This window comes from Pipistrellus hanaki (genome assembly GCF_964339955.1).
Source record: "Pipistrellus hanaki genome assembly, chromosome: 1".
Taxonomy (NCBI): domain Eukaryota; kingdom Metazoa; phylum Chordata; class Mammalia; order Chiroptera; family Vespertilionidae; genus Pipistrellus; species Pipistrellus hanaki.
In genome coordinates this window covers 55,680,307-55,693,285 of record NC_140503.1, presented here as the reverse complement: position 1 = coordinate 55,693,285, position 12,979 = coordinate 55,680,307, and the positions used below count along the sequence as shown (strand labels likewise).

General features: G+C 39.2%; 1 protein-coding gene across 2 annotated transcripts in view; it reads right to left on the bottom strand.

Moving 5' to 3' along the window:
- COPS2 (COP9 signalosome subunit 2) overlaps nucleotides 1–12,913 on the bottom strand; it is a 33,360-nt gene extending 20,447 nt beyond the window's left edge. The window contains exon 1 of one of the 2 annotated variants that reach the window (XM_084898306.1): nucleotides 12,771–12,913. In XM_084898306.1, the coding sequence (XP_084754432.1) occupies nucleotides 12,771–12,824 (54 nt within the window). In that variant the 5' untranslated portion in view covers nucleotides 12,825–12,913. The remainder of the gene's footprint in view (nucleotides 1–12,770) is intronic. The other variant, XM_084898307.1, reaches the window with a different exon arrangement.
- Nucleotides 12,914–12,979: the final 66 nt, after the last annotated feature.

The following is a 12,979-nucleotide window of genomic DNA, read 5'->3' as shown; positions in this document are numbered from 1 at the left end:
AAGGCTCTTTGTTAACCTTTGTTAGCCATGGCAAACAGCCAGAACAATCTTCATAAAATGTAAATTATATCATTCCTCTTCTTAAAAATGGTTTCCATTGCTCTTAAAATCAAGTTCAAAAGTCATCAATATGTGACTCCTTACTATACATCCAGCCATGTATCACTCTCCCTCAGTCATTTTGCTGCAACCACTGTGCCCTTACTCACAAGTGGCCAACTCTCTCATCTTTATGTGCCACCCTCCTCTTTCTACGCCTTTTAACCTGGTTAACTACTGCATATCATTATAGCTTAAGTATTGCCTCCTTTAATAAAAACTTAAAGATTCAGATCTATAAAACCTACTCTACACCTTCGGAAATAATTTTTTTTTTTAATAAAATATATTTTATTGATTTTTTACAGAGAGGAAGGGAGAGGGATAGAGAGTTAGAAACATCGATCAGCTGCCTCTTGCACCCCCCCCCCCCCGGGGGGATGTGCCCACAACCAAGGTACATGCCCTTGACCGGAATCGAACCCGGGACCTTTCAGTCCACAGGCTGATGCTCTATCCATTGAGCCAAACCGGTTTCGGCGGAAATAATTTCTTTTAAAAAAATGTTTTTATTGATTTCAGGGAAAGGAAGGGAGAAGTTGAAACTCGATCAGCTGATTCTTGCACACCTCCTACTGGGGATTGAGCCTGCAGCCTAGGCATGTGCTTTGACCAGGAATCAAATCTGTGACTTCCTGATAAATAGGATGACGCTCAACCAACTGAGTCACATGGGCCGGGCTGAAAGTAATTTATTCTCTAGTTAACTGTTCAATAACATACAGCAATAGCTAGCTCAACCAGCAGATGACTTTTCTAAAATACAAATCTTCAGAATTCACCTTTGAACATGGAATTCATTTTTTCTTTTACACCTATTTCAAAGTCTAAGAATCTGGACTCTCATTCAAAGCCCATTTATTTTTGGTGTTTTATCCATAACAGATTAGAAGAAACAACTTAGGCAAGTATATGAGAAGTGGGACACAGAAGCTGAGAGGAACCCATGATGGCAGCAGGATGTGAAGCTGACGCAAAGGGGAAATAGAAAATGTTTTAGGATTTAAAAATGTTAAGTTCAATTACCTGGTGATTGGTGAAATGATTATAACACTGTTGAAGACCAGAATCTTTGCATTTGCTAATATGTCTACCAGAGTGCCTTCCCCTTACATCTCTGGATGCCAGCTTATAGTGCAAGACTAGCTACCTAATCTTCTGGGACCTGACTGGCTTCAGACTAATGATATTTTTAAATTTTAGATGCTATAACTCCTCAAAAACCACATTAATTGAAATAAGATTTACTCCAACATTTTGTGAATATATTCTTTTGTTTTCTCATATGGTATAGGTTAAGAAATGGAATGTATATTTTTTGCATAAATGCAATTAACCTCTTTAATGTTATTGCTTCAATGTATAAATACACAAAAATTGGCACAACTGATGTTACTGATTGGCTTATAATTGGGCAGTTTCCTATTTGTTCCGCAACATCATGTTCATATGGTTTGAACCAGTCTCCATGACACCATTAACCTGCCATTTGTGGCTCAGCAAATCACACCAATCAATGCAAGCTGTGTATTACAGCAAATTACTTTTCAATTATTACACTATCATGATTTCTAAATTGATGACATTTTGAGAAGTCTTCATTCTGTTTAGATTTCTATTATTTATACTCTATGATATTGATCTTTAATATATACTCACAATTAAGTACAATTTGCTCAGACAAATGCAAATTAAGTCTTCCTCTTCTCAAACTACTCGGAGACCGATATGCAAAAATCCAACAATATAACACATTAAAAGCAGTAACAGAGACACATATGAGGTACAGTGGCAGCTCAAAAAAGGAGTAATCAACTAATCTTGAGTGAGCTAGAGGAAGGAAAAGTTACCTGAACCAGCTCTAAAAGTATGAATAAGAGTTGCCAGGGATGAATGAGGAAGGGCATCTGAAACATAGCAGTTAATGTATGAAAGACAGGGAAGCTTGAAAAAGCAATGCATATTTGGAAGAACCATGGATAATTTGGGCTGAAGAACAGGCTTTGTATAATGAGCTGATGAGAGGTAAACTGGTGTATAGAACAGAGGAACAGGACTATAGAAGTCTAGCAAGAAGTTAAGATCAAATGGAGAGCTATTAAAAGATTTTACAGAGAAATAATCAGATTTGTGTTTTAGGAAGAGAACTCTTGTAGCAATGAAGTAGCCCACTGAATACTCCTACAATAGTCTGGCCAAGAGAGGATGCGGTCTGATTCTCAAAGGTAGAAGAGGAAGAAAAGAAAGGGAATAGAATTAATATAGAAGATGTTAAGTGATGTTGAGAATGTAAACTAAAAAGGACCTAGCACATGACACAAGATAAAGGAAAGTTATCTCTAATGACTATAGTGTCATTAGTTAGAATAGGAAATATAGGAAATGCCTTAAAGAAATGTTGCTAAACAGAATTCCCTTATATCAGAAGAATAGGAGATAACCAAATTTTGTAAAAGTTAAATGTTTTTAAAAAGTGAAACTGAGATTTTATTTAATATATTAAGAATGCTTTAAAAAACAAAGAAGAATTTAAGCAATATTTGAAAAAGAAACAAGCACTTGGACATTGTTAAAGGCATTAAAAAACAACACACTAATAGTGCCAACCTACTTATATAATAACTCATTCCTGACAGCTCCCCCGAAGCAATCTGTGATCCATCCACACCACCCAAATCTATTCCTTTTTTAAAAAAATTTTTATTGTTCATGTTATTACAAACGTTCCTTCCCCCCCCCCCCCGCCCCCCACCATTGCTCTCCTCCACCAGGTTCCCACCCACCCTCTGCCCTTTCCCCACTCCCCATTGTCCTCATCCATAGGTGCACAGTTTATGTTCAGTCTCTTCCCACACCCCCTCTCCCCTTTTCCCCAAGAATCGTCAGTTCACTCCCCTTCCATACCTCTGATTCTATTATATTCAACAGTTAATATTGTTCATCAGATTTTTTTTTTTAATTTCCTTGGTTTTTAGATTCACTTGTTGATAGTTACGTATTTGTTGTTCATAATTTTTATCTTTATTTACTTTCTCTTCTGAAAGAACCCCCTTCAGCAATTCATATAATTCTGGTTTGGTGGTGATGAACTCCTTTAGCTATTTTTTATTAGTGAAGCTCTTTATCTGACCTTCGATTCTGAATGATAGCTTTGCTGGATAGATTATCTTTGGCTGTAGGTTCTTACTATTCATCACCTTGACTATTTCTTGCCATTCCCGTCTGGCCTGCATGGTTTCTGTTGAGAAATCAGCTGACAATCGTATAGGTGCTCCTTTATAGGTAACTACCTGCTTTGCTCTTGCTGCTTTTAATATTCTCTCTTTGTCTTTTGCTCTTGGAATTTTAATTATGATTTGTCTTGGTGTGGTCCTCTTTGGATTCCTTTTGTTTGGAGTTCTGTGCGCTTCCTGGACTTGTAAGTCTAATTCTTTCACCAGGTGGGGGAAGTTTTCTGTCACTATTTCTTTCAGTATGTTTTCGATATCTTGCTCTCTCTCATCTTCTGGGACCCCCATAATTCTGATGTTGGTTCGCTTGAAGTTGTCCCAGAGGTTTCTTACATTATCTTCAATTATGTGGATTCTCTTGCCTTCTAGCTTCTGTGGAGGAGTGTCTTCTGGCTCTTTATGCTCCAAATCTTTGACTTGATTCTTGCAATCTTCCATTGTTTTTAGGACTCTGTATAATATTTTCTATTTCAGACAATGTATTCTTTATTTCTTGTTGATCCCTTATCATTTCTTGTTGACTCCTTATTAATTCTAGTTGATCTCTTTTCATATCCTCATAGGTCTGATCCATCTTTTCTAGGAAATTCTTGAAAAACCTTATAAGCGTATATTTGAACTCTATATCCAATCGCTTTTTGTCCTCCATTTTTTTCGTTTGTGATCTATTTCATTGTCGCATTTTGCGGCTACAGATGGGGCGGAGTTTCAGGGTGGAGCCTACAGCCTTGGCTTCTGTCAGCCCCGCCCTATGCAGCTCCTGAGTCTCAGGGTCCTTCAGTACTCGCTGCAAGCGCCTCTGAGAGAAAGGTGCCCTCGATTTTCGCCTGCTACCAAACAGTCTAGGCTCTCCCCCAATGAGCCGGGAACTGGGGTTCAGTTCAGTTGGAAGTGGGGTTGGAGGTTGTGTTCAGAGCAGTCTGGAGCCCCAGTCTCCTTCCCGCCAGGACAATCCAGCGGCACAGCCAACCGTCCCTTCTCTGCGCGCAATGTGTGCGCCTCCGGGACCTCCTTTCGCCGCTCCCCTGGGGTTCTGCCTTACAGCCCAGCTCCCTATGGATGAGCCTGGGTCCCCGGGGTCTGGCCTAGAACTGGGGTTCAGAGCAGTCAGAACTGGGGCCCAGCACAGTCGGAGCTTTTATCTCCTTCCCGCTAGGGAACGCCAGCCAGGCACTCGGCCTCCCTCCTCTCCGGCTCAGTCCTCTCTGCGTGCGCTGCGTTCTCCGTACCTTAGGCTTTTACAGCTCCTCTGCGCTTCCTTCTGGTTTTCTCCTTGCTTCTTGTTGTAGAATTTCCAGTCAGTCGACTTTCCTGTAGTTCTGGGTAATGTCCATTTTATATTTTAGTTGTATTTTATTGAAATTGTTGTGTGGGGCTGCGGCTAGGTGTTTACCTGGGCAGCCATCTTGGATTTTCCCTCCAAATTTATTCTTCCTTTCTCAAATATTCCACACAATTTAAAATCTGTGCTTTGGCACAAACTGTTCTCTCTCCTAGGAATTCTAAACCACCTCCCCTCCAAACAAACTTCCCACTTTTCTCCTATGATGCTACTCTGTTCTAACATTCCTAGAAAACATATTAATCAGGGTTTACTTTGTGATTCTTTTTTCAACTCTTCTTAGCAAACTACATTTTCTTAGTCAAGCTTCTACATGACATTCACCTCTCCAACTTGAAGCCTTGTGTGTATGTTGTTTCAACCCTCACCTGAACTGCCATGAACTTCTCAAAAGCAGAAACTTTTTCTTCCTCATCTTGGTATACTTGCCCAGAGCCTGGTATACTGCAAAATGTTCAATTAAGTGTTTGTATAATTGAAATGAAAAGTGGCTGAATGTTCAAAAATAATACCACACACAATAGCCAGCAGATGTCAGAATATAGCCACCGTTGAACAGGGTCAGCTCCAGACTTCACCTACTTATTCCTGTGTCTGTTGCCAATAGATTTCTTAAGAATGTGCTCTAGAAAAACAAGAGTCACCACTGGCCATAGCTAGATAAGCTGTACTAAATGGTGGGCAAACAGGTGAAGGGCAACATCCCATCCTACATAATAAAAGGTTAATATGCAAATTGACCAAACAGCAGAACTGGTCGATTTGATGTACACTGACCACCAGGGGGCAGATGCTCAATGCAGGAGCCCCCTCACCCCATGGTCAGTATGCTCCTACAGGGGGAGTGCTGCTCAGCCAGAAGCCAGGGTCAACAGTTCTCCTGCTTCTGCAGCAGCAATAAGGATGTCCCACTTTCCGAGGACCTAAGCCATAAGTCGGACATCCCCTGAGGGCTCCTGGACTGTGAGAGGACACAGGCTTGGCTGAGGGACCTAATGCACAAATTTCACGCAACGGTCCTCAAGTTATCCATAAGGACTAGATATAATCCAAGTGCTAGGCAGTCATTTGTGATTTAGCCATTCATAAAGTTAACCAAACTTTAAAAAATTTCACTCAAGTTAATGTACCTTATCAATGGTGTTAATTAGAATATTATTTTAAAATATGTGTCCTAAACTTTCTTTCTTTCTTTTTTTTTTTTTTTAAATATATTTTATTGCTTTTTTACAGAGAGGAAGGGAGAGAGAGATAGAGAGTTAGAAACATCGATGAGAGTCATCTATCAGCTGCTTCTTGCACACCCCCTACTGGGGACGTGCCCGCAACCCAGGTACATGCCCTTGACCGGAATCGAACCCGGGACCCTTCAGTCCGCAGGCTGACGCTCTATCCACTGAGCCAAACCGGTTTCAGCTGTGTCCTAAACTTTCAGTCTTCAAATTAAATTCCCCCAAAGACATCATATAAGTCATTAGACCTGGACCCGTGTGTGTGTGTGTGTGTGTGTGTGTATATATATATATACACACACACACACACACATACATATTGATTTCAGAGAGGAAGAGCGAGGGAAAGACAGAAATATCAGCAATGTGAATCACTGATCGTGTGATTAAATCACTGATCACATGAATAAACATCAATCAGGTGAATCAATTGCCCCCCAATGGGAATTGAGCCCACAACCAGAGCATGTGCCCTGACCAGGAATTGAGCCATGACTTCCTGATTCATAGGCTGACCCTCAACCACTGAGCCACTCCTGCCAGGCTAGACTCTAGTTTTGACTTTCCCACTAATTTGTTGTATAAATTTAGGTAAGTCACTAACACTCCATGCTTTAGTTCCTCTTCTGTCAAATGCGGGGTGGAACCCTACAGGAAGTTTCTAATTCCCCCTGAGGTCTAGGTGTTCGTTTTGAGATATAGTATATGATTGTAAATACATTCTGTGTACTCAAGAGTTTACAGATTTAAGTTGGAGTGAGTGAAAAAACTTAAGTTTATCTTATTCTTAGCATATAAGAACTATCTCCCATTCCTATGTTTTTAGTTATCTTATTTGAATCTCTCTAATTTCATTATACAGGGTATATTTATGAAGTAATGAAGTAATGTAATAGACCTTTTTAAAAATGCAACAAAACGTATAAAGAGGTAGTGAAATTATTCTGATTATACTGACATGGATAATTAAGTAACACTTCTGAAATTCTCAAACCCACTTCATTAATTAGATGTTTCTATCCTAAAACAGAATCATTCAGTTTGATGGCCCACCTTATTAATAGTTGGGCCATCAAAAAAATAATTTTCCACACTTAAAAAAAAATAGGACAAGACCTGGCTACAGCTGAAGTTGAGAGAGAGAGAAAAAAAGCCGCACATTGTTTATAACAGCAAAAGAAAACGGGCCAAATTTTTATTAAAAGGGAACTAATGGGTTAAAGTATGGGATACATCCATACAATCAATGCAGCTGTAAAAAGCTCTTTGGATACTTACATGGAACAATTTCTAAGACAAATTAAAAAAATTTTGAGCAATGACAAAAATCACTGTTTGGCCTCCCAAAATCAAAGTAAAATTTGTATTTATCATTTATACTCTGCAACCTACCCCCTACCCCTCTTCTCCCAGCAATAAAATATACCATATTTTTCGGACATAAGACGCACTTTTTTCCCCCCAGAAGTGGGGGGAAAAAGTCCCTACGTCTTATGGTCCAAATATAGCCTACACATATACTGTAAAAAAAAGTTTTTTTACTTGCCCGGCTCTGTATGGTCTCTGTGTGCTTGCCCGGCTCTAAAATGGTTCTAAATGCTGCTGTTTACTTTACAGGGTTGATTACATGTGTTTATGACTGTGATGTTGGGTTTTAATGCACATAAAATATTTTAGGACACTATTTGTTTCAGAATCTTTTTTTCTTCATTTCCCTTCTCTAAAAACTGGTGCGTCTTATGGTCCGGTGCGTCTTATGGTCCGAAAAATACGGTAGGTTCCCTGTGAAAGGTTTTAAAGAAATGATCAAATTTTATCTTTCTGACACTTTCCAGATATTTTTCTATATTGTCCCCACTCAACAAAATAAATTTTATTCCCACCCAATCACACTGTAATACAAATTACATATTTATGATTCACTGTGTGCACAGCATTAACTAACCTTTCCTCTACCAGGTAAAGGTTTTAACTATAGTACTCCCCCCACAGAGGGGACGGAGCAACTCATCTCCCTCTCTGCGTGAGGGAGTGTTCACAGAAGGCCATCCAGACCTTCCTGGAATTCCCCCATTAGAGCTGCAGAGAATATCCTCCTACCTCTGGGGTTATGATACTAGGAACTTGCCACATTACACCCCCCCCCCCTCATTTTTTATTAAGGTATTATGTGTACATACCTTACCACATTACATCTTATATACTGCGAAGGCAATTAAGCCAACACAGTGAAGAAAGCAGCCCAGGATGAGCGATGGAGCCTGTGAATCCAACCATACCTATACTTTCTGGTGATTTGAGCCTACATATGCTCTTTCTCATTTAAAGACATGTTTGATATGTATTCGTATCCTTTATCCACGAGCCCTGACCAATACAAGTTACCAAGAGTTTTTCATATCACTTAATATTTTTTAGAAGCATGGTTTGAAATGCTGACATAGCATTCCATCACATGAATATACAATAATATATCTATCATTATCTTATTAGTATTAATGTCCCCTACTATTGATAATTTGGGGATCTTTCCAATTATTTATAATTAAACACATTCTGTTCCTTTTAGAAGCCTCAACTGTACAATCAAATTTCATTTTCATGGCCCTAACCGGTTTGGCTCAGTGGATAGACCATCGGCCTGCAGACTGAAGGGTTCCAGGTTCTATTCTGGTCAAGGGCATGTACCTTCCTTGCGGACACATCCCCAGTAGGGGGTGTGCAGGAGGCAGCTGATCAATGTTTCTCTCTCATTGATGTTTTTAACTATCCCTCTCTCTTTCACTCTGTCAAAAATCAATAAAAAAATTATTTTCATGAAGAACATATTCAGCATAGAAAATAATGCCCCAGACTTATAAGAGGTATAGTGTTTAAAAATTTATTATTAAAGATCCTCAACATTTTGTTTTCCAAGCAATAAGTTATTGGGACAACAGTCTCAGAAAAATTATCTATAACCTTGCAGCTCCTTATATGCACAATGAATGACAAAGTGAGAATCTTTATACTAAATTCACAAATCCCTAAAGCTACCCTGTTTCCCCGAAAATAAGACAGTGTCTTATATTAATTTTTGCTCCCAAAGATGCGCTAGGTCTTATTTTCAGGGGATGTCTTATTTTTCCATGAAGAAGAATACAGTACACATTTATTGTTAAATGAAAATAAAGGAAATTTATTACCTGTATATGGTACGGTAGTACGGTAGTTGTCAACACAAACCAGACAAACTGTGAATCCTACAGTATCAATAATTTACTCATTTATTCAATGACAATCATGTCATCATCTTCTGGAACATCATCATAACAATCCAATTCCTGAATTTCCTGGTGAATTTCTTGTGAAATTCAGAATCAGTGGACCAAATCTCTCATGTTTAGCCTAGGGGGCCTTATTTTCGGGGGATGCCTTATATTTCACTTAGAAGGAAACCTGTAAGTAGGTCTTATTTTCGGGGAAACATGGTACTCTTTTGTCCTGGTCCACTGGACAATCTATCAGTTTTTTTCAAACTAGATGATATTCTCTGTTCACATCAATACAGTTTTTGTTTTTTGTTTTTACATTTCTTTATTGATTAAGGTATCACATTCAATTCAGTTTTTAAAAAACAGAAGTTAGTGCCCAGTCAGTGTGGCCCAATGTTTGAATATTGACCAATGAACCAGGAGGTCACAGTTTGATTCCCGATTAGGGCACATGCCTAGGTTGCAGGCTCAGTGCAGAAGGCAGCTGATCAATGATTCTCTCTCATCACTGATGTTTCTATTTCTCTCTCCCCCTCTGAAATCAGTAAAAATATATTAAAAACATAAAACAAAGTTATTTTTTAATTTGCTAAATCATGTTCTAAGATCTTTGTAACATGAGAAACTAATGTTCAAGCCATCATTTTCTGCTGATCTTCATAAAATGTTGGCAAATAAGAGATTCTGTAAGATATCCTATAGCTAAGACTCTCACTTCCCAAAGTAGTAGACAAAAAAAGTAAATTTTTAGGGCATTAAAACTGCTATCCAGTAAAACAAGAAAAACAACAGTAGTAAACATTTCTTCACTAATCACAACTTTAAGCTTGACTAAGGCAATATAATAAGGCTCAAAGCTTGCAAATACAAATTAAACTAAGTGGAATTATTTTACCTTTTTTGACAATTCCCCCCCTTTGTGATACATTTAAATGCAAATGTACAATGCCCTGCCTATTATAGGATCTACTAAAAAAATAACTTTTGGTATGAAGTCATTCTGTTTTAAACCCTTTCTAAAAATATTATAGAAATATTAAGCAATTTCATGTTAGAATGACTGGACTATAGAATCACAGTACAATGAACTCATTAATGGCCTTATCAACTTAATGAATGGCACTATAATTTTTAGTATTATTACACTAGCAATCTATAAATCTGTAAAGTAGCATTAGATTAAAAGACATTTACCATCTCCTACTTCTCCATTCCCTGCCACATAAATTCCTATGCTTAGAAAGTGCCTGCTTCCGCCTATAATAAAAATAAAAAAGATCTTAGAAGTCAAGAATATTGAATTTCTTTTATGTTTGTTTGTTTCTTTTTCTTTTTTTTTTTTTTTAACCAAGTTTATTCTCCTTTGTCTTAGATCTTAGGTACAAATCATTATTTACTTTCTTGGATTAACATTCTATAGTTTTAGAAACAGATTTTTACTTTTTCCAATGCAACTACCTATTTCCATTATATTGGGCAAGAACACAGGTACCTTAGGCGTTAAAATTTATCAAGCAACAAACTATAAAATATATGCTGAATATATCTATGGTTGGAAATCTTCATGACTTTAGTTAGCATTTTGACTAAAATGAGGTGATGGCAAAATTTCCAACAAACAATACATTTTTTAGATAAAAAAGAAACTTCCCTAAAACAGGAAGTCAATTCTGTAGACTTTTTAAATCATAAGAAACAAACAAAAAAAGACCCAGGGAAATAAGTATTAAAACAAAACAGCAAACTTCCCTTTTAGCAACATGTAAGTAATCTTGTTAAAAAATGTACAATGGTTTAAGAATATTAACTAAGGTAGTAAAAAATAAATTACTAAGTAAAATTTATGCCACCAAAAGTTTCACTAGTAGTAAACAGAGCATAAACGCTTTCACTACATGACATCTGAGTGGGAACCCAGAATGATATCTATGCAAGTGAGATATGGGGAGAGGAACAACTATTTGAAAGAATGCCGGGGGAAATTTCTTCATTTAAGTAAGATCTCACTTTTATGGTTAAGAAGTTTTCAAAAAAGACAAAACAACTATACATTCAACTTTATGCTGTACATGTAGTACAGGCCTTAGGCTTCAGAAACATAGTCAAGTTAAACAATGTATGTTTAATTAAAATTCTTACAAAAATGGAGTACTTCATGGGACAATAGGATTCTCACTGCCGTCCTTCCATGATATGCTTAATGTAGATGACTTTCAAGTTAATCATAGGGCTAATAAGTCATTTATGTATTGAAAACTATTGATAAGACATAAGCAGAAAATTTAAAAACACAAACTAAAAATACAAGCCCATTTAAAAGAAATACTTCCATATTTACAAATACAGTAATACAAGCATGTCATAAAAATGCCTAGCATATCACAAGTAACATGCTCTTAATAAACTCAAGGTATTGCCTACCACCGGTTTGGTTTGTACAAACTAAAAATGTAAGGCAGAAATAATAGCCATTAGCAAAACTTCACATCTAACTCTAACGCTGGTTAATACCTCTATTATGACTTTCAAGTAACAGTAAGCACCCCCTCTCCCTTTTGCAAATGTGTCTTCTTTTAGAATGGAAAGATTAATTGGAAATTACAAAGAAGTTTTACACTCATTCAAAAATTATTACGGGACTTAAAATGTAAGAGGAGCTAGACCTCCCTAAACTTTACCTTAATGCAGCATCACTGTAATATACATAAACCATCCCCCATCCCCCAAACAAACAAACAGAAAAGCCAGCTGACATTGATTCTTGGGCCACTTTATCTTATGTTGGGTAGCAACCACAGATGTTAGTGAATTAAACACACACACACACACACACGTGTAAATAAATTAAACACTGAATAATTAAGAGTCACCATTCGATTGCTTTATGTCTTCACTGCTATGTTTAACTTTGAATAACGGGAAATTTCTGTCAATCCCTCGCTTACCCTCTCCCCTCATCAAAACAAACAAAAACAGAACCTCCTCCCCAGCTTTTCTCCTTAAACACAACTAGTTCAACTACTTTTTCCCCCCAGCTAAATCTCCACGGCACTTTTACCCTTACACCAAAACCGAACCCTGGACAGGACTCATTAAGCTATGTTTCCAGGAGACTTATAAAGGCCGTTTCATGGTCAGGCCTGGGAGTAGTAAGGGCCCTCAGCTTTCAGACCCTTCTCCCGGCATCTGCACCCGCTCAGTTCAAGGGGGAAGAGGGGGCCCACCCCGCAATGCTGGGCCCGAAGGGCAGAGCCGGGGCCTAGACCCCCTCACGGCCCCCGCGGCGGCTCGCGCGGTGGGGGAGGAGGTGGCGGCGCCGAGAACCGGCCGCCGGAGGCCGGAGGCGCCCGAGTCAACGAAGGAGGCGCCCGGGCTCGGAGCGCGATGCCCCAGACCCCCCAAAGCCGCCTCCTCTCCCCTCCCCTCCCCCATGCAGGAGAAGCAGGGCCCCCGCCAGTGCGGGAATGGGGAGGAGGTAAACCCGTCCTGTCACTGCACCTGGAGAAGTTGGAAGGAGCACATGTCTGACGGGGAGAGGCCGCGGCCGCCCCTGCCCTGGCCCCTCCGGCCAGAAACCCCCTCCCGCCCCAGAGGTCCGTCCCCTGCGCCTCACCAGGTCGTAGTCCTCCTCATCATCGCACATGAAATCATCTTCCATGTCAGACATCTTGGCCGGGAAAGGGGGAGGGGGAGGAGAAATTAGAGACAACCTCCTCCCACAATCCTCCGCGGCTCGGAGGCGTCACTCCCCGAGTCTCCTCGCCTTCCCGTCACTCTCTGAGGAGTTGAACGTTTCCTTCCGGAACTAACGCGCTCGGCGTG